Source organism: Alligator mississippiensis, chromosome 4 (genome assembly GCF_030867095.1).
Source record: "Alligator mississippiensis isolate rAllMis1 chromosome 4, rAllMis1, whole genome shotgun sequence".
Taxonomy (NCBI): Eukaryota; Metazoa; Chordata; order Crocodylia; family Alligatoridae; genus Alligator; species Alligator mississippiensis.
This window is the reverse complement of record NC_081827.1, coordinates 10,473,558-10,499,595: the sequence shown is the minus strand read 5'-3', so window position 1 is coordinate 10,499,595 and position 26,038 is coordinate 10,473,558. Positions and strand designations below refer to the sequence as shown.

Genomic DNA, 26,038 nt, shown 5'->3' with positions numbered 1-26,038 from the left:
GAGCATCACCCCGCTTCAATAACTGATTTAGTTACTGCAACACGTAACTCCTGGTGCAGGGGTGAGGGGGAGCAGGAGGAAGGAGCACTTCCTCAGAGATCATCGGGGCAGGGAGGATCATGGAGTCTGGCACTGATGAGCCTGCCCATGGCTCCCCATGCAGGGAAGAGAGGCCAGGAGCATGCATTTAGCTCACACAAGTCAAACAGAGGAGCCTGTGCTTACTTCCTTGCATAAGGGCTGGGCAGGGAAGAGCACCATAGCACCCAGCACCCTCAAAAGGATCATGTAGTACCCCTGGGTGCTAAGGCACCCTGCTGAGAACCACTGGGCTAGACTAACACGGACTGGAACGGCTTATTCAGGGATGACCTGCCTAGAGCAGGGGGTTGGATGAGATGTGACCTCCCGAGGGCCCTTCCAGCCCTGCTTCTGTATGCACGTATGAATATTTATAGCCAGGGAGCACTTGTGCTGCTGGAGCAGACAATGGTAGGTAGAAGACATGGAGCAGTTTTAGCTTGTTCTAAGTCAAGAGAAAAAGCAAGTGTGCTGGAATAACTGAAAAAAGTCATTGTTTTCTGAGGCTGCCTTTGGCTTTTCATTCACATCCGCCTAAAACACTGCTTCTCTGTGGCTGGCACCAAGATGCCATATGCCATTTCAACAACACATTCATAAACATCTGTGTGCGACATCACTGCTATTTAGTGCATTGACAAGCTCTTCAATGAAAACCACACATGGTCTGTGGGGCAGAGAGGGAGATCAGAGACTCCAAGAGCTGCTGCCCTACTGTGTCCAGTTCTGGTGTCTGCACTTCAGGGAGGACGAGGAAATCCTGGCAAGAGCATAAAGGAGGTCACAAAAACAATCCAGGAAAAGGTCGGAAAAAAAGCCTTTTGGTGTGCGGTAAAGATCTCACTCCGATCAAAGAGGAGGTTGAGAAGTGACTTGATTTCCCTATGAAGGAAAGTGGAGAAAAGATATCTGGAGTGACCTTCAGTGTTATAGTCAAAGGCAGACAAGAGCCAGCGGCTGAAAGGTGAAATTAGATAAATTCAACTTTGAAATAAGTTGCCATTTCCTAGCAGTGAGGGTGATTAAACACAAGGCATTTTTCCTATATGGAGAAAGTAGACTTGCTGTCACTTGGAGTCTTTAAAAGAAATTTAGATGGTGTTCAAAAGTCAGGCGTTTATCTGGTTTCATCTATTCTGTGGCTTCCATCTACAGTAGTGGGGGCCAACCTTTATGGCAGGTGTGCCACAGATTAGGCCTGCATCCTCCGTGGGTGCATTGACACATGCAGTTAATTTGAAGCAATAAACTCTGGAGCAGTTTGAGCCAGAGTAAAGTACTCCTAGGTGCAGTAACTACATGTGCACTCAGAACAGCAGCAGTTTGACCTGAGCTGGCAGGGGGCACTGGGCACTGGGATCATCCCCATGGCGGATGGTGGCAGAGGAGGGGCTGGCTGGGGCATGAGGGTGCTGCAAGTGCAGAGCCATGTGGCTAGGTAGCAGGCAGGAGTCTGGCCTCAGGCTGGGCTAACTGGGTGCACTTTACACCTGCAGTCAGTGTCTACATGTGCGTTTAATCTCAGTACATTACCCCGGTGTAAGATAGTTCTGTCCCCAACAGTACTATTTTACTGCAGCATAAATCAGTTTATCGCGTCCCAATACTGTTGCACATGTAGACGATGCTTTATTTTGCAGCTAATTAATCTACTCTGCAGTTAATTAATCTATTCTGCAGTTAAGCACATGCACAGATGCAGCCCCTGAGTGCTACTCTGATCCCTTCCTGTGCTCAACCTGCTGCTTTGCTTTCTGTTTCTTGCCCTAAATGCTGCTGCGCTGCCTGTCCCCTCCTCAATCTGTCACATGCCATATGCAGAGTGGCATGTAAATTGGCCACTCCGATCTACAGGATTATAGTGGTCCATTCTTGCCTTCGGAGCCTGTGACTTTACAGGTCTACCCATGTACAGTCTGTTTTATAGTCCTTCTTCTGTGGGGGCAGTGTTTCCAGTGGTTAAAGCACAGGACTAGGTTTGACCTGGGTTCTGTTTATGGCTCTGACATGATCGTCTAGGTGACCTTAGTCCTGTCTCTTATCTTTTCTGTACTTCTGTTTCCCCTCACGCTGTTTGTCTCATCTGTTTAGATCGGTGGCTCTCAACCTTGTTAGACTCGAGACACCCCCTAATAGCCTCAAGGCATCCCTTGCCAGACTCAAAGCCCCTCTCAGACAATGCCAACTCTTACTTTTCATTCATTTTTGCCTATGGAAAAATAAAAGCACATTTTTATCTGCTGCGAAGAACTCAGAAAGCCCACAACCAAGCAGAATGGTTTTTTGAACACTATTTGAAATCTCTGGGTTTAACTAGTGAATTGTGTTTGCACACCAACAGTCCTAACATTGTGTGGCAGCTCATGGCACCCTTGAAAGGCTCTCAAGGCACCCCAGGGTGCCACGACACCCTGATTGAGAATCACTGGTTTAGATCGGAAGCTCTTTGTGGCCCAGGTTGCCTCAGGTATAGTGCCACCACAAAGAAGACCTGATTTCAATAGATGTGGCTGTAATCCAGATAAAAATGACTGTTGCTACCTTCTCATGGACCCCCGTGGACCATTACAGTCATCTATAGTCATTACTTGGTTTGGACAGTAGCCACAATCTGGGCTAACCCTGGGGGAAATGAGATGGAGAATACCACAGCTAAAAGCATGAGCTGCTGTTTTTGACTCCAGCTGCCAGGGCTTTTTCGAGGGATCAGTGATGCGCCAATGCTCTTGGCAGCTGGGCACAAAGGGGGCGTGATAGTTAGATACATGCTGAACGGTGGGTTACATGAACAAACAGGGGGCTCTCCAAACTTGCCCATAACTGCAGCGACCACCAGGCTGATGGACATTCAGCAAAATAACACGAGAAAAAAAAAAAAAGTTGCTTCCTCTCCCCCCACATCGTGTGAAAAGGAACGTAGGATAATTGATGTAAAAAGCATAACCGCCCTGGCCTCCACTAGAAGAGTGACTAATCGCTGTTGAAATCACCGTCATCCACATCTGCTGCAGTGCTGGAATCCCCTCAATGCTATCCGAGCAGCTGATCTGTAACTTGGGGACAAGGAGCAAATGCTCGGGATAGTTTTCAAGTGGTGGGACAGGGGAGAGAGAGACATGAGGCAGTGCATGGAGGGCAGAGGGTAACTTCTGTCTCGGCATTGACCTTTTCATGATTCACTCCATGGAAACTGCTTGTCCAGATGCTGGTTGGAGTTTCAGTGGAAGACTTGTCTGTTCAGCGAAGTGATCCCATTCACAAAGAATGAAGCCGGGAGAACAATTCAGTGCTTCATTCACCACTCTGTGTCCCTGTAGACATACTGCAACACCACACTGAAGCCCTTAAACTCACTTAACACCTGTTCTCTTCACTTAAACTCGCAAAAACAAAAAGGATTGATATGTAGTTTACAACCTTACGCTTCATTTTTATACAGAGTTTGCCTATGTAAAACCCTTTACTGGTGTTAATTCAGTCTCTCAACAGCTCTGTGAGATTGGTAGCTGTGCATTATGCCTATGGTAGCTCTCCGAATCCTTGGACTGTGATGTCTATCACAGTATTTAACCTACTTATCCCAGCCTCCACCACCTGAGTGGTATTATCGCCATTGTAGAGGTGGGAAACTAAAGGGCACAGAAACTCAGGGTGCCTTTACTCTGCTTCCACAGCAGTCGAGACAGCTGCTGGGAGCTCAGCCCCATGCACTGTTCCCAACTGCATGCACCGAACTGGGAACCAAGGCAGTGAAGACACCTTGGAGCATCTTCCCCATTGCCACTCTCAAGATCTGTCTCTCGTGTGCTTGAGAGAAGTGGCAGGGGGCACCCCAAAGCATCCTCTACACTTCAACAGGAGTTGGGGCATCTAACTCCTATTAGAGGATTCAAGTCCATATGAGCATTTGGGTCTGACTTAACCAAAGTCGCATGGTAAGTCTCTGGCCAAAGGTGGAATAGACTGGGAGTCCTGAACAGCCGTCTGTGCTCCACTAGACCATTTTTTCTTCCCTCCTCAGCTTTTCAGACTGGGAAACTGAGGCAGGACGGTCTTTTTCAGGGTCTGGTAGTGAGTCCATGCTGCCCACTTTACTAGCAAAGTATAGGAGAGCAAGACCAGGCAACCCATTGATCTGTAGGAGGCTGGTCGGTGTTGTCAGGAGCAGCTATATCCAAATTCTACTCACTTGCTGGCAGTGTCAGTGAAAAGCAAAACTCCCGTTGTCTGGAGTCATTCAGGAGTTGCGCTTGCTTGTGTGCTGAGCATCTGCTCGGAGGAAAACACAAAGATGCGTTGAAAGAGAGGGTGGATGGCAGTGAGCTGCCTGATGCTGACTTCAAAGAACAGAAAGAGTAGATTGCCCTAGTTCCCGCATTAGCAGGCATGGAGTAAATGAAGGGAGGAGGTAAAAGGATGAGAGGAACAGCTGAAGTTTAAAACTTTTGGTCCACATTATGCTTAGTGTGTGGTCTGTGTTGCACCGTGCATGGAGAAGGGGGCAGAGGAATGCTGAAGCTGTGGCACTGCATTGGGACTCACTAGATATGAGTCCAGATCTCAGCTTTATGTGATGTCATTGGCCAAATCATAGGATCTCTTGAGTACCTCGCTTTCCCTACTATAAAACGGGGCTGATAATAATCCTCTGCTTCTCTTGTTGGCTTGGATCGCATGCCGTGTGGATCTCCTGCTGCAGTTCCTACCGCAGTGGGCTCCCAATCTCTGCAGTGGCTCTACTGTAGTAACTATAGTCATTGCACTTGCGACCTTTCTTTTGGCATTTCCTGAGCTCTGCTGGAATACAGGCAGTAGATGCAGCTGATCAAACAGTGGTAGATGTGCGATCATTGTTTGTTAACTTTGAGGCTCTGGCTGTTGTGAAAGTATTTCCTATTTCTTATGCACGTGGGGGAGACAGTTATTATGGGCAAAGTTGGTCACCCAATTCATTTCCCTGTCCTTAGCGTTGCCCTTAGCCCTATATTTCTTGCACTTTACTCAGGTGGGTTACAGCTGTGGATGGTCCAGTGCTCAGAGATGCTCGCTTACTTCTCTGGCCTCTGCTCTTCCATAGACGCCCCAAAACCATGTTACATAAAACCAGGTTGTCAGAGATATGGTGGTGCCTACTTCCCATTGATGTTAGCCTGTAGGTCTTGGCTCCCCATTGAAAAAAGAGCCAATAATACTTCTCTGCATCCCTGGAGTGTGTGCAAATGAAGATGGCAAAGGCTGTGAGGCAGAGCCATGGGGTGTAGAAGCACCTTTGGCAGACAGACAAGGCAGAATTGTTTCCTCCCATTGCCTTAACACAGGTAAGTTGAGATTTTTTTCCTGATATTCAGCCAAGATTTTCCCTTTCTTAATGTCCTCCCCTGGCTTCTAGTTGTGTCCCCCATGTAAAATCTCTGCTCTTGGGCAGAAATTTGTGGGCAGTTACTAGGTCTCCAGAGGACAAAGTACAGAATGGCTAGGGTGTCTTGCTACTGTCCCGGAGATGTAAGTTCAAGCCCTGCGCTGGGCTTGTGAAGGCTGCTCTGGATGAGATGCCTATATCAAGGGCATGCCCCCGCAGTATAATTTTAGGGTGTCACAAGGGTATTGAGGAATGAGCTCAGTGAGGCCTGAATCCTGGGAGAATTTCCTCTGCCTCTGGGAATAATTGCCAAGAAGGGTTTCAAGTGTTTACATATGGCATTGCAGTGACGCAGACGCTGGTCTGATGTCAGTGCAAGTCTCTGGAAAGGCTTCCAGGACCTCTAATGGGATCAGTGTCAGGCATATGCATGTCAGGCAGGGTTAACCAAGGCAGTAGCTAGGGCATGGAAACCGTAAGCATGTGGGATTGGAAAGTGTATCGTAATGAAGCAATTGATGCTCTGCTATCACTTAATAGGGGCTTCACTGTCTGGCAGTGCTAGGGAAGCCTAACAGCCCAGCATTGTCTCCTCTGAACTGCTTGACTTTCATTTCATGCCTGACGTCCTCGCTTTACCCTTGGCCCATTCCATACAACAACTGCGAGATTGTGGTGCAAATGTCACTGGGGTGACCCTCCCGTTTCAGGAAGGTCCCCAGCTGGCCTGACGCCGTCACCTCGGCAGCTGGGAATGCCCGTGTCAGCGTCTTGCATGAGAAGTTTTCTCTCTGGTTATTTGCCTTCTTCCTGGCTCCTCTGGGCTTTCCTGCGTCACTGGCAGGAAAAGAAAGGACAGGCGGCATGGGCACCGTGTGCTGCATTGACCACTGCCTGCAAAGCACCCGCCCTTGCGTGCAGGTTTGGGAAGGAGGGGTAGTCGCTGGGGGTTCAACAGTGGGACACCGTGGCTTGTACTCCAGAAAAAAAGATGAGATTAGACCTTCGGGAGTCTTGAGTTCACTCTCTAGCTCTGCCGGTGGCTCCCTGTGTGAACACTTAAACTGTTAGTTCACTGCATTGTGCCTCAGTTTACCCCCTGGACCTCAATTTGATGGAGATGCTGCACCTGGCTGATTCATGATTTTTAAGCATTTAGAGAGCCTTGACTGAAAGGTGCAGTCTATTATGAGCAGTAGCACTGCTGGGTGTGCCACGGGCTCCCGCCAGCTTTGGCCTGCAGAAAGCAGCCTGGAGCAAGCGTAAACCACTGGGCTGTGTGTTCACGCAGCTGGTGTCAGGCCCCCAGTGGACATCTGCTCCAGATCCCACCTGCAGAGCCCCGCTCTTCAGCCCAACATAGAGAGACTGATGCCTTCAGCTCTGCCCTGCGGTGTCAGCCAAGTTGGCAGCTGTCACAGCCGCCCACTGTTTTTGAGTCGCGGGGGGCTGCAAACGCGCCAGAACAAAATTGAATCTGTTGCGCATCCCCGGGCGCCTGCTGGCTCATTTTCTCCTGTGCTAGCTTTGGAACGAGGACACCTCCGACCTGCCAACTTAGCCTCTTTTAAAGCCCGTTTCTCTGCGGTGAGACTGACACGTCACTCCTCCCCGCAGAGTGAGGAAAAGCGCTTTCTGCCAAATTCTGTTTTTATTGCGACTTCCTTCGGCACGTTCCCCGTCGTCTCCGCCTGGTGCATCCAGGCACGTCTCCAGGCAGCTTTGCTCCCAGTGTGCGAGCACCTGGCACGACAGCACTGCGATCCTGAATGGGGCTTCCGGAGAAATGCTAATGGCGGCATAAATCCCAGGGCAACTCCGCTGTCATTTCATGCAGCCCTTTAAGCTAGCAGTCTGGAAAATGCCAATCATCCAAGAGTTAACTTCCCTACTAAGCCATGAGAAAGCTTTGTGTAGCAAGTTGCAGTGGCATGACTCATTCAGGGCCCTGGCAGCATCTGAAGTGCTGGGACACGAATAGGTGTAAAGGAAATCTGGAATCTCCTGGCAGCAGCTGTGACTATCCGGACAAAAGATAAATCCTAGCTGTGGCCTTACATGGCCAGAATCAAGAAACCAGTCCGTAGACTCTAAGCAAAGTACCTGCCAGATACTCTGCTGCAGAGCCAACCCCATGCACGCTCCCTCCTTGCTCCCATCGCTGGTCAGTGCAAGGAAAGGTTCAGAGGCTGTTTCCAAAGCAGCCCATTCAGCACGCTCTGCTCGGGGCAACATGTTTCAGATGCCAGGGGACATCAGCCATACAGTCGCGTTAACAAGCTTCCTTTCAATGCCTTGCCTCATTCCCAGCCCTTTGCAGAGGAAGCCTGAGCCCTTCCAAAGACTGGGAGAATGAGTCTTCACCAGGGCACCCCAAGGGAAGACAAGGTCTAATAGTCACAAACTGCTGGAAGACCATTTTAGACTGGACATTAGGAAAAACGTCATTATAGTCTGAATCTCCGGAGTCTGGAATAGACTCCCTGCCAGAAGTGGTGCAAGCACCTATCTTAGATACCTTCAAGAAACGTTTGGATGCTTATCTTGCTGGGGTGATCTGACCCCAGTTGACTTCCTGCCCCTTGGAGGTGAGGTCCTTTCCAGCCCTAATGTCTATGAAATCATGGCTGTCCCATCACTAGTGTAACTAGGCCAGAGCAAGGGTTGTACCCCGCTCCCCTCCCTGCCAGGTGCCCTTGCCGGAGTCTGCTGCTGTGGGGGAAGCCCTGAACTGCCCCTGCCCAGGTAAAGAAGCCAGGCAGGGCAGTGCCGTGGCAATCAATGTGTCTTGGGAGGGGCAAGGAGGTGAGTGGAGCAAACAGACTGGCACTTCCCTCCTGCCCCTTACCCCCACCCCAGCCTTTGCAGTGGCAGAAGGAAACCCTGCATTGCCTCTGTCAGTGCAGCGGAGTGGGGCAGTGCAGGCCACACCAGTGTATTTGGAGGGGAGGTTAGTGGGGTATGCAGAAAGGTGCTCCTGCCTCTACTGTGGTCAGCATACCCTTGCCACCTCCCCCCTGCCCCAGGCACTCAGTGAGCTCCCTACGCTGCTGTCTCCAATGGGCCGTGTGGGGCTGAGGAGTCCTGGTTGCATTGCACGCTGGGTTGGTTACAAGGACACAAGCACATCTTTGCAGAGAGGTGCTTCCCCCTTGCAACAGCCACGATTAAGCAGCCTTGTCTCAAAGGTGATGCAAATAGAGGACAAGCAGGGAAATTCATTCCAACCTGGTCCTGTCACGGACAGGTCCTTTTCCTGTCTGGCAAAGTACCTTTGACTCCCATGAGTTTCAGTGGGGAGTCAAGAGTCCTCAGTGCTGTGTAGGGTCAGGCCCTTAGCACGTGTATAAGCTAAGGTCAAACCTAGGGAGGAATAAATAAGTTTGGTCCAAATTGGGTCTCATGCTCCTAACTTTTGCTCATTCTGGGACCCAACTAAACCCATACACATACATGCACACTGGTGTGCGCGCACGTGCGCATCACACAACAAAAATCACTTGAAAAACAATTGGTAAGGTTGCACTCAAAAGTTCGGAAAAGCCAGGAATAAGTGCCTCTGAGATCCTTCGCTCTTGTACTAAGTGCCACACTTCCCCTTCCAACAGAACTCCTAAGAAACAGGAAATGTCTGCTGCAGGAAAAAGATGGCCTCAAGAGTTTGGAAAGTCTTTAAACTCTTGGAGCTTATCCGTTCTGAAGCCTAGGGCTTGACCCACTGTTGGACTCTCTGCTCCCTGCCAAGAGAGATGGGACCACCCTTTATCACAGTCCCAGATTAGCGTTCTCTTCTCTGAACCATTCTTGGAAAGCTGTCTGCAGAAATGTTGCACTGGATTAAATCTTAAATTGTGGCCAGATTGGACACAGAGGGAGAAATCAGAATAACATTTGGCAAGTGTTTACAAATTGGATAACAATCACTAGGGAGGAACTAAACACACTTGAGGCCTGATTCAAAGTCCATTGCAGTCACTGGAAATGATCCCACTGGACCACTCCCATCTCATCAGCTGGAGGGATGATGAGAGATCCTGCTGCAATGGGTCAAGTTGTTTGCAATTGCTGTACATCATTGGCTTCAGTGCGGAATCAAGAGGGATATAGCGGCCAAATTTGGTGGGGCTTTTGAATCTCTCTCCCAGTTTTCTTTGCATAGGAACCCCCAGCGTAGAGTTATTTCCATGAGTGGTGATTACCTAGCTGTCAGTGCTTGAGATAGACACCTACATGTATTCTCCCATGCTGTCCCCTAAAGTGTTCCCTGCAAGTATCTCTGCAAATCCATTACTTTATCCTCTTCTTAATCTAGCTTTAAAATCCACCTACAGACATCAGTGCCTACAAGAGCCTTGGTAATGACTAGGCTGTGTGGGCCAGACTCTATTCAATCTATTCAGCATGTAAGTGGAATTGTACACCTAAGTGCAACACTACGGCACCCTGAGTCCCTGAAAGCCAGTTAATGCAAAAGGTGGCTAGATCCTCCTCCATGCAGCTTTTTTTGTGACTCAGTCTCAAAAGCCAGGCAATGGTGCATTACAGAAGTAGAGGCATTAATGGATCTTCAGAGACTTGAAGGAGGTGGAAGAGAATCACACTTAGGTGCCCAAATTTATTTAAATGGCCAGTCGGTTTCTATGATGTTCTCCTAGTCCACCACTCACCATGCTTCCCATGTGCTCCCCTGTTAGTGAGTTTATCCAAATATTGTCTCTTATCCTACCCTTCTTTTGCAGGCTCTTTGGGGCAAGATCTGTCTTTTGTGCAGTGCTGAACACAGCAGAGCTTCCCCTCAAGGCACTAAAGCAATATAATCACCGTCCAAAAGAGCCGGGCTTACAGTCATTAAAGCAGTAACAGTTGGACTTGTTCTTCATTTTTCTTCCAGACCAAAGATGCCCTCTTCACCATCCTTCAGGACCTTCGGCCTGAGGACCACTTCAATATTATTGGGTTTTCCAACCGAATTAAGGTCTGGCAGCAGGATCGTCTGGTGCCGGTCACTCCAAACAATATAAGAGATGCCAAGAAGTACATTCATAACATGTCACCTACCGGAGGTAAGAGATGGAGATATAAATGGGATTGTTTTCTTTTATGCAGTTAATGATACCTTCCAGAACAAAGATCTCACCAGTCTGCCCAGTGTTATTTTCAAAGTGTGGATAACGTTGGCCTAGGCCTGTTGCCACTGAAGTTCTTGACGTCCAAGGGAGCAGATATGGCCAACACTGAACGTATTGGAAAGTGCCACTCGGCTCTCATAACCTTCCCAGCTAATCACTCCCAAAGTGTGCTCATATGGTGGCAGCTGTTGGATCCGGCTGCTTGACAGCATTAAGAGACAGCTAAAATACATATAAGACTTTCCTCTTGTCATTTATTCTCATGATTGCAGTGGCTGCTGCTGGGGGAAATTGCTCCTGTGATTGGGATGGAAGGGGAGGTGGCGAGTGTCGTGATCTCTCTAGCAAGTTGTCGTGCACAACTTCGGGAACCCTGACAATCTAATAGTCTTCTTGGGTAACCAAACTCCCCATGAAACACTCAGATCCCCGGTCAAATCTGCTGTACAAGTCCCGCCCCAAATTCTTACAAAGACGTTTGAGATTTGAGTTAGCTAAAGGTTTGCAAGGGTTTTCTGTGCTTCTCTTCCCCTTAAACAATGTCCGCTCATTCTTATTGAGGGTTGGAAAATGAGCAAACAGGATGGTCAGCTGCACTGTTTGTATTGTGAACAAGAGTCTAGGAAGAGGGTGAGAGACCCACCCTGCTAAACAGTTACCAAAGGTGGGACTAGGACCAATTGAACAAAGCCATAAGAACACCATTCAACGTGCCAGCTGATCTTCTGTTGAATAGGTTTAATTAATAACAAGCCAAAAAGAGAGGAAATGATTAACTGCACATTGAACTCTGGAGCTCAACAAAGACCAGTGTACTGATTGCCTCGTTCTGGGAGGGCACTGCTTTGTTTGGCTTCTTGGGTGGAAGCAGATATTGGTGGGGGTGAGAGGTGGGGGCATCTCCTCCTTGGGATGTGGGTGTGAGGACATGCACCCATCCACTCACACACTAAAGCAGACAAGTCTTTGCCTGAAAAATAATTTGGGAGGGGGAGGATTGCCTTCAGGGTTCAGTTGCACATTTGCTAGATCGTTGCTGGAAAGGACAGTATCAAAGCTACAAGGGTTGTTTTTTCCCTGCTTTTAGGAATGCATCTGAATATCTGAGTGTGGTGTTTGAATGCCAGAGATTTGCCAGTGTTTGGCTTTAGGGACACAATTTGACCTGTTATAAGGAGGTTCTGGGTTTAGAGTCCCAGCTCCTAATTTGCAAAAAGAGATTGAGGAATTTGGTTTTCAGGCCACATTATCTTTTACCTATCTTTTCCACCCCCTTTATCTCTTTTTTTTTAAGTTCACACATGTTGTACATGATCGTAGACATATCTGCTGAAACAGAGACAACCCTCCTGTTATAGCACGCTCCCCTGCTGGATGCTCACCCGGCTGTTATGTTGGGTCCTGATACACTAGACCCGTCCGCTTAAATTTCCTGACTCTGAATAAGCTCCAGTGCTCTCTTCTTTTCTCTTGGCTTTTGTGACACACAGATTTACTGTCTAACCTTTCACAGAAATGGGACCTCAGGTATAGCTGCCTGACATCCCCGAGATCAGTGCTCCTTTGCTACCATTCACCACAGCTGTTTAAGCATGCGCTTTTCCAGAGCTCCAACCTAAAAGACATTTGATGTTCCCATTGACTTCTCCAAGGACTTGTGATAGTTCAAGTACATAGCGCAAAGGCTCCAAAACCCGTCGCTTTTTACTTTAGCTGCCACAAGAGATATACAAAGCCAAGTAATGCAGTTTAACCACCTGTATGCATTTCTCTGGATCATTTTCCTTATTGTTCTTGAGTATTGTGAAGACCTAGTTCAGAATTCCTTAAGGACTCCCAAGTGACCGCCTTCTACGCATGGTTCCTCTCCCAAATCATAAGAATATGCCATTTGTTGGGTCATGAGAATATGCCATTTATTGGGTCATTAGAATATGCCATTTATTGGGTCAGAACCCATTTATTGGGTCAAAACCCATTTATTGGGTCAAAACCCAACCCAAGAACTGCTACTTATTGGTTCAGACCATAGGTCCATTTGCTGTATCCTGTGTCACAGTGGCAGAGGGTGGATGCTGAAAGGGAGAGGTAACAGGGTACGGCCAGGGCTTTTTCCACACTGTTCCTCTCTCACTTCCAACCTCCATCATTGAGTTTTTTCCTTTTACTTCTACAACTATGTCTTTCTTCTTGTTTCCCCCCACCCCCCAGTTTAAAAGGACTAGGAAAGGATTCCACCTGGGAGTCCCCCTGAATTTTTTAAGGCAAATGCTACCTTTGGGTTTTTTTGTTCTTCTGTTTGCAGACTTTTTGCCCCCCCGTCTTATCCTCTTCCCTTCCGAAGTGCGTAAATCCCGTTCTCCCAGGTCACACATCCTTAGCATAGGCAGCGTCTAGGGAAAGCCTGGTCATTGAGGCTAATAGCATCTTTAATTTTTTTGTCCGGTGACATGACCATTTCATAAAATGAACCAGAAGTCATTGCCCGATTCCCCAAATCTGCCAGGAGGGGCTGTAGCAGCTGAACCTACTTACAGACACAGTCCCCTTATTTCTCTGAGTAGCCATGTGCAGTGCATTTAGATAGGAGAATAAGCTAATGTCTCTGATGCATCCTCAGGTACTGATATTAATGGTGCTCTCCAGACGGGTTCGAAGTTGCTGAATGATTACATTGCTCAGAATGACATTGATGCCAGAAGCGTCTCCCTGATCATCTTCCTGACGGATGGGAGGCCCACAGTGGGGGAGACCCAGTCCTCCAAGATCCTCAGCAACACCAAGGAAGCCATCCGCGACAAGTTCTGCCTCTTCACCATCGGCATCGGCAACGATGTTGACTACAAGCTGCTGGAGAGGATGGCGCTGGAGAACTGCGGCATGATGCGGCGCATCCAGGAAGATGAGGATGCTGCTGCCCAGCTGAAAGGGTTGGTTCTGGGGGCCCAGCCATGGCTGCATCACCTCTTTCAGGCATGGTTTGGGGAAGAAGAGACCTTGATAGATCCAGAGTTGAGACCAGCTGCAGCTGCAGATGTTGCATCTGGGGTTGGGGCCTTTTGTTATAATGATAGGGGCTGTTAAGCAAAATGAGGGGCCAGCTCAGTTCATAACTCAAATAGCTCCAAGCCTTGGGACTCCTGGTTTGGCTGTGGGTAAAAAGAGCCGTTCGGGTAAGACTCAGGGGTCGGGATGCAGATGACTGACCCCGCGGGCACCCTTAGGCCTTCTCACAAGGTGCATCACACTACAGTGCAACCTGGGTGCCCTTCAGAACAATGCTTTTGTTTAAATTACTTGTATTGAGATATTGCATCTCTCTAGCTGTGGGGCTGGAGAGATGGGCGTCTCAGGCAGAAGTGCAGAAAGAAGGATGCGTGACTCATTTTGTTTCCCACGTTAAGGCGCCCAGGCCTGAAAAGCATCTGCTAATTGTGGAAAACATGGGATATTTTGTTTAGACCCAAATATTTTCAATCTGGAAAATCTGCCTGTTAAAATGAGCTTTGGGGAAGGTCCCACTTCAAGTGCAAAGACAGCACGTGTGTAAAAACGGGCAGGTTTGTATGCGGGTACCTCGCTGAGAGCACTAATTTCTGGGAAATGTGACTTTGTTTCAGGTTCTATGACGAAGTCGGGACTCCTCTTCTCTCCGACATTCGAGTCGATTACCCCAAGGACAGCGTGGAGCAGGTCACCCAGAACTTCTTCCCCAACTACTTCAATGGGTCCGAAATCGTCATTGCTGGCAAAGTCATCAACCACACCTCAGACCGCTTCCACGTGGAGGTGACGGCCAGCAACAGCAACAAGTACATCCTCCTGAAGACTGACGTGAACATAGACATCCCGAGTAGGAACGACATCAGGGGCATCCCTGGCCTGGATAATGGGAAAGGGGATCAGAATTACGTTGAAAGGGCCTGGAGCTACCTCACCATCAAGGAGCTGCTGACCTCCTGGCTGAAGAGCGATGACAGCGCAGAGAAGGAACGTTTGATGGAGAGGGCCAAGTCATTGGCTCTGACCTACAACTTCGTCACCCCTTTCACTCGCTTGAAGATGAAGGAGTTTGAGCTTCAGTCGGAAGGACCGGAGGGAGATTATGCCCATCCTCCTACAGAGGGCATTGGGGAAACACTGCAGGGTTTGCAAGGACACAAGGCCCTGCCAGGTACAAAAAAAATCACGCTGACAGCATTGGAGGGGAACGCGCTTTAAAAATAGGCACTTCCTCAGAATTGATTGCATGAATAGAGGAAACCTTAGTGATGAAAGTGTGTGTGTGTGGTGGGGGGAGGGTGACTTTTTATGGCACTAGGCTTGCTACTGATGTGCCGTTTGACCTTGGGCATGTCACATGCCGTTTGACCTTGGGTATGTCACATGCCATTTGACCTTGAGCATGTGCCGTTTGACCGTGGGCAATTTTTCCAACTGGTGTTTTGGGAACGGAGCTGCAGTGTTGCTTATTCTGCTGTTTCTAACGTGACTTTGGCTGCGTTCTCCTCCCCAGCTCTCAGCGCGCCCAAGCAACAAGAAAAACAAAGAATCAGGATCTCCAAAACTTCAGGTGAGTGTCTGTTTCCCAGTCCCATCTACTTTTGCAACTGGAGATAAAAAACAGCTGAGGCACAGAAGCCTCCATTGTGCATCCCTGTGGCATGTAGCCTCCTGTAGCAAATCAGCTGGGGTCCAATTTATCCCATTAAAACAGGGTCACTTTGAAGGAAGAGAAAGAGGAAAGAGGACAGGGACGTACTCGGAGCTAGAGAGAGGGCCAGCGAGGAAGCATGGCAGAGTGCTATCTTACGTGAACCTTTTTATCGTCACAATGTATAAGAGCTGTGCTTCAGGCCACGGGTCCGTCTAATCCAATATACATAGTGGCAAAGAGTGGATGCTAAAGGGAAGTGTATTTATGTAGGACTTATCCAGGCTGATCTGGCCCCTGCCCTTCTCCCCACAACAGTTTAAAGAAAGCCAGTTTGTTTAAGGAGCAATAAGAAATTTGTCTCGATTTTAGAGTCGGTTGCAATAAAGTGATTTTCCAAGCAATTCTGCTGACGTTTCAGAAACGCCTCCCCATAACTCTTGCCCTCTGCATTTATATTGTTTTCTAAGTTTTTGCAACTTTTTATTTTCATCCCACTCTAGTCAACATCCCTCTAGTACATTAAATACTTACCAACTGGTTCAAACCAAGAACCTGGATTTGAGTTCAACAAGGCACTGAGGAAAATTAGACCTGGCTCAGACATTTATGGCTCAGGCCAATCTCCGACTGTCCCTTGTCTGCTGAATGGTCCCAGATGAGTCAGCCACTGAGCTGAAAATCTACTTGAAGCATCAAATTAACGTGGAGGGACAGGAGGGCTTTATAGTCTTGATTATTGTTCTCTGTGCCAAATATTGAAGGTAAACATGGGGCTGGTGGAAATATCTTCACTTGGGTTGCTTATGGATGGAAAACTGGGTTTTCAACGAAACACTTGTTTTTTGCAAAAAGCATCTGCTTTCTACATAAAAAGAGGCAAAACGGGAATGCTCAGAGATTGAAAGATTTTCAGCTGAAAACCAAAAGAAGTGTATTCTGCTTTTGTCCCTTGGTGCTGCCTCGGTCCCTCCTCACAGTCAAATCCGTGTGTTAAATACTCACAGGTCCCTGCTTCCCACTAGGATGCCCAGCCACACCTTTCCTCCATACGCTGTAGCGGTCACTATTCATTGCCTTCTCAGTCAGAGGAGATTTCAGTGCACGGTGGAGATGTAGACCAGCTATGGTGTCCAGCCTGCACATAAAATGAGAACAGGAGGCACGCAAACTACAGCTCCCTTGAGGAGGATCATTTCAAGGTCGAAGTATTTGGATTCCCATTTGAAATGTTTAATTTTTCACTTTTGTTTTGCACCCCAAACTCAATGTTTTTGGTGGAAACAAGAATAAAGACATACTTTCTATGTCAACCCCTTAAAATATAAGGGGCGTACACGTGTTATGTACAGGTGCCCTAAGGTATCAGTGGATGCGGGAGACGGTGGTCCTGATGCTCTTTGCAAAGCGTTTTGTGAAATTCCCTACTTGAATGCTTCTGTTTGCAGCTTTCCCTCACACCTCTTCCCCCTTTTGTGTCTTCTCAGTGGACGGGGACCCCCACTTTGTCATCGATTTCCCCTCCAGCAAGCTAGCTGTCTGCTTCAATATCGATGGGCAACCCGGGGACATTCTCCGACTGGTCTCTGACCACAAAGAGTCTGGTAAGATAATAGGGAATCCTGCTGCTGCTACCCTGAGGAAAGCTGAGCAGCAGGCAGGAGTCCTGTAGGTAGGATGTTTAGCAATGAGATGCCTGGTGAGCTGGACTAAAATGAGCCTGCAAAGGAAGGAGGCTTTACTGCCCTTTTGCAGATGGCATGTGTCATGCATGTGCCATCCCAGTGGCTGCTTGTGGAACCCAAGGGTCCTAAATACTGTGTCCGAATACTGCCCTGCGGAGGAAACCACAGAGGCAGCTACTTCCTGCATGATGGAGGATGCAGCAGATTGCAGCTACCCATGTATTTAATACAGAAGTGAGGACCAGGGAAACAGAGTCCCCACATCCAGCTTGATCTGAATCTGAAGGACTGACCAGTCAAACCATGTATAGTGTGTAGGCTGCACTTGACTGCTCCTCAAGCCGTTAAACAAATGGTCATTTCATTTTCAGCTTGCAAACATGTGATGCTTTGTATGAGCCAGCGCCCCTGCCCACTAGAGATTATGCAAGGGATTTGTCCTTCCTTTGCACCCTCAGTGGATTGCACTGACTCAGCTTCTGCAGCCCACGGGTTGCAACCATCGCTGCAAGTGAAAGAAACCCTTGAGATCCAAAGGATCAGAGTCTGCTCCACTTATTAGCATTCAAGTGCACACTATTTACTTAGCTTTCAGCGGAGTCCCTCCCGAGCTGCAATGAAAAAAATACTCCAAAGCATTGAGCAGTTTATTTTAACAGAGGATCAGTAATAATTGCACTCAAACAGCTTCGCTTCCAACTAGGAATGCCTCAAGCAAGGTGAAAACCAAAATGATTAGGCATCTGCTTTGGAGAGATCAGGATGGGCGCTGCCTGCCTCAGGTTCTCATCTGATCTGGGATTCTGAAGCAGGGCGGTTTGTAAGAGGATTATTCCTAAGCAGGAAAACTGCGGAGCAAGAATGCAAAAAATATAGAAAAGTCTGGGGGCGGGGAAAAAAAATCCTGAAAGAGCTGGAGATCTGTTCTGCGTTACGCTGGTAGCAGTGGTCCCAGCTCCAAGCCCTGTCTGCCTCCCCCCCTGTTATTTAATATAAAATCAACTTCCTGGCAACAAGCCCACTACTTTCCCCCAGACTGTGTTTTGCTGCTGTTTGCCTGCTCTGGCGGATCAAATTGAGTGACTTGGAAGGAAAACACAGTTCTCTTTGTTAAAGGAAATGGCCTGTTTGGAGAAAGGACCAGAGTTGCTACTGCGATGATGGGATAGGCAGTTTTTCACTCTGTGATGAGGGTTTGGATGGAGCCCAGGGTAGTCACGATCCTCTGTTGTTATCATTGGGTGGTTGATAGGAAATGAGTTCTGGTTTTGAGGCCAGTTTTGAATGGAAAGGCAGCCAGGGTGACCAGACCTGATGCTCTTGCCGGCAAACGCTAGGCCAAGAATGGTCTTAATGAGCTCTGTGCAGAGAGGCAATCTCGCTCTCTGAGTCGGCCTCTCCGGTCCAAACACTGAGGCACAGTGGAAGGAGAGTGGTTTCTGAAACCCATCGGTGAGCGTATTGGAGGTGCATGCAAATCTCTGACCGCCTTCATGACTTTAGCGCTGGTGATCTAAGTCCGAATAAAGTAGCCCCGTGAGAGATCGTAGTAGCTAGGTATCATAGTAGCTAGGGTCAGGAGGGACCTGAACAGATCATCCAGCCTGACCCCAGATGGTTTTGAGGCCACTCAAAAATGAGGCTCACATTACATATGAAGCAGGGCAGCAGCCTGGAGTTATTCATATGCTCTGGTTTCAAACTTCTGGTTCTCATTTCCTTAAAGGTGTAACTGTGAACGGGCAATTAATTGGAGCCCCGGCTCCTCCCAGCGGCCACAAGAAACAACGGACTTACTTTAGCACCATCACTATCCTCAGCAATAAGCCAGAGAGATCCTACCTAGAGATTACACCCACCAAAGTCATTCTGGATGATGGGGAAAGGCTCATCCTGCCATGCGACCGGAGCGCCGTTGTGGGGAGCAGCGGCCTGGAAGTGTCCGTCGCGGCCAATTCCAACGTCACGGTGACGATAGGAGGCACCATCAGCTTCATCGTCCTGATTCATCAGTACAAGAATCCTGCCCCGTATCAAAAGGACCATCTGGGATTCTACATTTCTAACAGCAAAGGGCTCTCCACCCATTCCCACGGGCTGCTAGGTGGGTGACATGCTCTCTCCGGCTCTGTCCATTGTCGGCAAATGCATTATTTATATGGGGGACATAGCTATTTCAAAGGGGGCTGAGGGAAAGATGCAGGATCTGGTAGCTTGAAGGGTTTAGCACTCCCTCTTAGGCCCAGTGAAGACCGACTCCTACTCCTCCAGGGGCTAGACCCAAAAAAGGACCATAGCTATCACAGGGTTGAGGATTTCAATGCACGTGGACTTCACAAGTGGAATTTAGGACCCAGGGTGCATCTCTGTGTCTAGTTTGTGGGGAGAAATAGCAATTAGGACTCATGGGAGAGGTGGTATCTTTTATTAGACCAACTAGATTTTTGCAAAAATATAAAATAAAAAAAAAATAAAATTTTAATATTGTTTCGCAAAAAACTAGTTGGTCTAATAAAAGATATCACCTCTACTATGAGTCCTGATTGCTTTTGCCTCTAGACCAGCGGTTCCTAATTGGTGGTACGGGTACCACCAGTAGTACTTGGACAACCTATTAGTGGTACGCACTAACAGAGTTATTATAATTACTTTATATGCCAAAAAATTGCTGGTGGTACTTAAAGTTGAACTGAAACTTTGCTGGTGGTACATGGGGTTGTATTGTTTTAAATTGGTGGTGTACAATCTGTCAGACTTTGGGAACTGCTGGTCTAGACCAATGTGGCTACAAGCTGGATACCTGGGGAGAAATAGAGGTTAAATCCCGGCCACCTCTAAGACATAGGCATTGAATTCAGGGCCATGGGGAGATGCCACCTGCCATGCAAGATTTGCAGTTTGAACTGCCTCCTGCAAAGGAGAACACCTCTCTCCCTTCTTTCCCAAGGGGGGCAGACCAATGTCCTCCTCTTGTACAGTAGCTCAGTGGTTCAAGCAGTCACTTACACTGTGGGTGACCCAATTTTAAGTCCTTCCTCTGCTGCAGGGTCTTCATCTCATATCTCCCATCTCCCAGGAGAGTGCCCTCACTGTCAGGCGGGTAGGCGCTCTCTCATCTCTCCTGCTGAAGCTGTTCTGCAGAGCAGGAAAAAAAAATTAAAGACTTAAAATCCATTTGGCCAGAAAGGATACATGTAAGGAGGACTCCACAGTGATGAGGAGGGTGCTCAGCTGTGGCAGGAGTATGTATAAAACTGGTATTTTAAAAGAAAGTGGCAGCCACCAGTGCATTGTGTGTGGGAGATGATCTACTGGGTGTGCTCGGAGGGCAGGTACCGCAGTGGGCCCCTCGGGGAAGGAATAGGCAGAGGAAAACCCCTAGCTTCTGCATCCCAGGCAGGCTTAGGGCTGAGCCGCTCAGCCCTGGGAAGGTTGCAAAATGCTTCCGGACATGCACGATCACCACAACTTGTAAACTGAGGCACCTCTGGGATCAGACAGCAGCTCACCAGAGGCAATCAGGTTTGCAACTTTGAATTTAGGGAGCATTTTAAGTCCCACTTCAGGCATCTAAGACCCTTTTTTGGGCTCTGATATGAAGATGCCTACTCCAGCTCACACCTGCAGGCTTTTCCAGAGCAAGAAAGGGAAACCTAGGGCTCCCAGGTTGCAGGGAGCATCCTTGGCGCTCTCTGAGAGCCATGTGCATTGCCTTTCAAGAGCTTTGCCCACAGATGGGAATCTGAGGTTTACTAGTTCTAGCAGCTTGGGGAGTTTTCCTTTCGCTCAAGTGGCAGAGACCTGTGCGTTTGGAAATGAAGCAGCATTGTGGTCCCCGTTGTCTCATCCCCAGCCCCACTGCTAGGTTTGTGAGATTTGCAAAAGAAAAAGAGAATGTAGATCCTTCCTAGCATCATCCCGGTGTTTACAAAAGATAAAAATAAAGGTGGACAGTATTGAAAAGAAAAATCAGGCACCAAGCAGCCACTTCAGTAAGTAAATTGAACCTTTCCTTGCAGGTCAGTTCTTGTACCATGAGGTTAAACTTGCCCAGGACCCTCCAGGCAAAAGTGCTCAGCTGCTCGGTCAGAACCAAACAGAAGAGCCGAAGCCAGGCCCTGGGAATACCCTGAAGGTGAAAGGTCGCCTGGTTCCTGTTGTGCGGAAGCAGAGGAAGATCTACAACGGTCAGCAGGAAGTCAACTGTTGGTTTGCCAAGAACAATGCAGACAAGCTGATTGATGGGGTCTACAAGGATTATCTGGCTTCTCATCCTTTCGATACAGGAACTGGCGTTGGGATGAGTCACTGACTGTGAGGGCAGATCGCACTGATTGCACCAGCGCGTGTAGCATCGTTTGCCCTGCAAGAGCCTCTCGCGCTGGGTGGGGCTTTTTTTTTTCTTGGTGCTCAAGCTTTTCCCTCTGGAAATCTGCTGCCTCTCTTCTGTGCTGGAAGAACGTGGGTTGAGTCCTGGGAACGTGGGGGTGAGGCTTTGCATGCAAGGAGGCCAGCACTTTCCAGATGGGCAGGGATGGAGGGGGAAGAAGGGAGCAGGTATTGTTGAATTCAACAGCGCAGAGAGAAGCTGGGGTAGAAATAAATCAATCCCCCGCGGTGCTGTGCAATATCCACCAGCGGATGGCTCATCGCACACAGCTAGGTACAACTTGTAGAGGACGATGTTTGAGGTGGGATAAAACAAAGTGATCTCATTGACTGCGGAGATGATCTGGAGCACCACTCGATTCAACCATTGATGCTTTTGGGTAAGGGGCAGGAGCATGTGTTGGAAGAAACCCACGGGCAGCAAAGGGTTAAACAAACCATGCAGCCTCTTTGCAGCCTTGCTTTCTTGGCCCTCACTACCTGGTTCGGGTTTGTTGGGAAGAATTAAATTCTATCCCGGGGGATCTCAAGCAGAGCATACCCTTGCATGGCTTATTGCTGTTGGACTGCAGCCGTGCTCTGGATGGTAACTCCGTCCAAACCAATGACAGTGACAGCGTAAGCTCCATCTCTCATAGCACCTTGGCTGAGCAGTCCTTCAGCTGTGGTTTTAAAACCATGTTCTTTCCTTCCTCCAAAAAGCTCCTGCATGGGCATCCAACACACAGCTCAGCTGCTTCATTACAGTACTAGGCATCACCTCTATTTAATGGAAAAGTTTTAAGCTCTCTGGACACTAGGAATCCAATGACCACAGCGCATGTCCTAACTCCTGTATTTACAGAGACTCCTCTAGCAACCGTTACAGTCAGAGCTCCTTGGGAAAGAAAGCAGCTCAAAGGGTGGAGGGGCAAACTATGATCTTCATTTCTAATCTCCAAATGCCTATCCTTCAAACAGTCCTCTCCTCTCCTGCACAGACAAGGCAGTTTGGAAGGCAAAGTTATGAATCAGGCCAGACACCCCCACTGCAGGTGCCTGAAAGCACAGGGAGCCAGTCCAAAGGACTAGCTTGAGATCTATTTAAAAATATGAAGCATCATTTAATAAAGCTGCACATCAGCCACCAGGGAGATCTTATACTAGTAAAATGCTGCCAGAGACGACTCCAGCAATTAGAAACATATTTGTGCAGGAGGCCAAAGCTGAGCTAATGTATTCTCTCTTTTTGGGACTCAAAAAGGGAAGGGAGCGTGTGTGGAAGCATCTTTTAAAACAGCCAAATAGTTGTCATCTGGAAAAAGAGCAGAGGAACAGCTTTGAGATTTAGCAATGCAGGCACACTCACTGCTGGTCTTTTTGCTCACCATATGTTTTGTAGAAAAAGTCACCATAGTCTGGCATCTACAGCATCCTTCAGCTGCAAGATCTGCCATTGATCCTGTGTTGTGCAGGTGCATTACACACGCATTTAAGCTTTGCATTTTGGTGAATTTTCATACTCGTTACAGGAAAATAGGCCTGGCTGTGATTAAAAATTTCCTAAGACCAAGCTCAGCCAGGGTACCTCAAGTGCCAAGAGTTCGCGCCAAAGTTAGTGCTTTGTAATGAAAGCAGAATTCACAGCCCTAGGCACAGAAACAATCTTCTCCAGGGAGCTGGTTGCAACCCAGGCAGACTTTTGAGTGCTGCTTCCCACCCTAATCCTCAAGCCAGGATTGCCACATAAGCTACCATAGGCCTGACACTTGTGACCAGTATCTATTTTGGAGAAAGAAAAGACACACCCCTGCTGTTTGACTGGTGGGAGGCCTGGGTGTGGGCTAAGGCACAGACCTCCTGCAAGCTGACCTAACAACCTAAGCTGAGAGTCCTGCAGCAGGTACACGGAGGGAGAATATCAAAGGGAATGGGCAACTGTGCTGGTCAAACTGGTTTCTGCCCTGAAAAGGTGGCAGGAATACATAGGCTGCTTTACATCCTGCACTCAACTGGCTGTTTTACTTGGAGTTGGTTGTCTGGATACTGGTGAAGCTGCAGAAAGAACATCCCCAAGGGAATCAGGCACGTTTGCACCGCACTTGTTGCCAAGAGGTTTCCCTACCAAGTTCCCACTCCTCACCCTAGTTCAACACCTTGAGAGAGCTTGGTCTTCCACCACTGTGCCAGGCTGTAGGAAATGCACAGTCCATTGAGGGCAGCATTTTTATGGTAGCTGTAGATTTATTTTTTTTGATTTTTTTTTTACTCTGGGTTACGGTGCGCTCCTCTATGCACGCAAGTTCCCAGGCAAAGAAAGGGACTTGTATTCTCAGTGAAATACAGCTTCACTCCATGCAGCTGCCACGAGGGCACCTTGGTGTTCTGGGTAACATGGGTCCACTTATCCATTTTCATAATAAACATTTTACAGTGAACATAGAAGTAAAGTTTTTATTTGGTGTAGAAGCAGCACAAGCCTGGCCAGAGGCCCAATGCAGGCCTGTTTCACATGAACTAGACCTTGGTCTATTCTGTCATGTGGCAGACCAGCTGCACACCCCTTCTCCCCCAACAGACCCTTCAATCACCAATAATGAACACTAAGCCAGAGGGATCCTGATGGAAACGTGCTTAGAAAAAGCCAAATGCCATCCTCTAGCAGCATCTTTATGCAGAGTCTAGTCCACAGGTATATAAAACACACTGGGCAAAGCATTTTCCCTCCTCAAAGGGACATTTATCCTCTAATCTACACAGTCTTGCATTTCATTCTCTACAAGATCCGAGCCAGCTGCCTCAGTGGATTGAACATTAAGATGGGTCATAAGTTGTTCTGCCTGGTGAAGTATGTGCAGGGGAGTATTTTTTTATTTTTTATTTTTTTGCAGGGGTGGAGTGGGAGAAAATGAGTTAAATAAAAGATCTCTAGGTATTTAAACATTAGTGGAAAAGGCTGTGTAGTGACTCTAGATTTCTCTGAAGGAGGATAAAGGATCTTATAACAGGACTTGGGTAAAACTACTGTACTGTTTAAAGGAGAGGTATTTTCTTATTAAAGCTTTAAAAGCTTCTAAAAGAGGTAGGGGTTTAGGTTGTAGCTGTGTTGGTCTAAGGACATAGGCAGACAGGGTTCCTTGGGTGAATTTGCTTAATAAAATATTCTCCAACTATTTGGGTTGGTCTAATAAAAGATATCAAATTCACCCAAGGAACCTTGTCTGCCTAAAGGAGGTACAATCAGCTTGTCCCCTGTCCCAAGTCCTTATTCTTCAGGAGGTTTCCCTATATTATATAGCTAGAGGGAGCCCTGAACTTCTCTCCATCCTTTCCACCTCCATTTCATTTAGGAGCCTTAAAAGAAAAAAATAAAATAAAATAAAAAATGGGAGCAATCCCAAGAGGGGGTGTTGCTGACCATGGCAATAGCCCTTGAGATAAGATTAAGCACTGGCAGGAAAATGTGGATGTGCTGTATGCGAGTGTGTTTGCACACCATGGGCAAAGTCAAGGGAAAGAAGTGCATGCACGCATTTTGTATGCCTATAGGGTGCTTTGCTAAAGAATAAAGTGTATCGAGAGGTCCAACTTCTGCTGCTCCATGAAATTCTCAACTAGCAGCACAAAAATGCATATTTGCAAAAAGTCTTGCTGCAGGTATCTCCTGCAGCCCAAAAATTTAGCTTCTACTCAACTTGTGCATTGTATGACGGTGCACAAGTTGCATAGGGGAAACAGATTAATGCACTTCATTGTGTGTCATATAAAATATTAATACACCATGCCAGTCTACTGGGGCATGGTTTGGTTTTTCACCAAGATGAGCTCTTGCAAAGTGCTATTTTGGCCACCTGGATTAAGATGAACCCAAACCCCTGCAACATCTAGACCTCACGATTTTGGCACAGCTCTGTTCTGAACACGGTTTTCGACTCAGCCATGTGTGCCTTCGTGGAAGGGATCACATACTGTAATTGGCACCTTTAGTCTCGGATGTTTGTAAACCACGTTGGCATTTTGAACCTCACGTGGTCCTGACCTTTCATGACTTGGCCTTAAAAGGTTCATTTGAAAAAATGAAAGGAGGGAGGGGAAGCAAGTTTGGGCTTGCACTTCAAAATCCTCATTAAAGAGACACTTTACGAGCTTCAGTAAGTCATAGGGAGCTGTTTGGTATCCAGCAAAAAAATCATTAGGCACTGCTGAGGGCACAGCATTTTGGAGGATCAAGGAGGGTGCTCCAAAAAACCCCCAAAACAACCACACCCCAGTCTCCCATTGGCTCCAGAGTCTTCCTTAGGAGCGCTGGTATTTTAGTTGAAAAACCAGGCCCCAAACACCCCTCAGTAGAGCATGCAGCAGCACAGCCACATCACTTGTTCTCCCCTGGTGTGCAGTGCAGCATTTACTCAGAGCCACACCTGCTGTTGCGTTTCTGTGCAAGAAGGCAGATCAAGGAAGTGCATTTGAAGCCGAAGGTAGCAAAGCCCGGGAAGACCCTTCAGGTCCTCCCTGGAAGTCCTTTCTGGTCTCAGCCAGACACAAAAAGCCCCATCTCCTGAACAGATGAGCTTTGCCATCGGCAGCAGGTTTTTAAGATATATCACTCTCCCCCTCACATCCCTTCCTACCACCACTGGCTCAAGGGACTTCCGATTTCTCTGAACAAAAAAGCCGAGAGCCACGACCAACCTCACAATGACTCCAGTTCAGTCATGACATTGCAGGACAAGCTGCAAGTCAGTGGAAGATGGGCATTAAG

General features: G+C 48.0%; 1 protein-coding gene across 1 annotated transcript in view; it reads left to right on the top strand.

Annotated features, from left to right (window-relative positions):
* The window catches only part of ITIH5 (inter-alpha-trypsin inhibitor heavy chain 5), a 52,446-nt gene extending 28,732 nt beyond the window's left edge, over positions 1-23,714 (top strand). Inside the window, exons 8-14 of the mRNA XM_006264736.4 lie at positions 10,332-10,503; positions 13,190-13,499; positions 14,190-14,743; positions 15,086-15,142; positions 16,711-16,827; positions 18,635-19,012; positions 20,928-23,714. Of these exons, the coding sequence (XP_006264798.2) occupies positions 10,332-10,503; positions 13,190-13,499; positions 14,190-14,743; positions 15,086-15,142; positions 16,711-16,827; positions 18,635-19,012; positions 20,928-21,220 (1,881 nt within the window). The 3' untranslated portion in view covers positions 21,221-23,714. The remainder of the gene's footprint in view (positions 1-10,331; positions 10,504-13,189; positions 13,500-14,189; positions 14,744-15,085; positions 15,143-16,710; positions 16,828-18,634; positions 19,013-20,927) is intronic.
* The last annotated feature ends 2,324 nt before the right edge of the window (positions 23,715-26,038 follow it).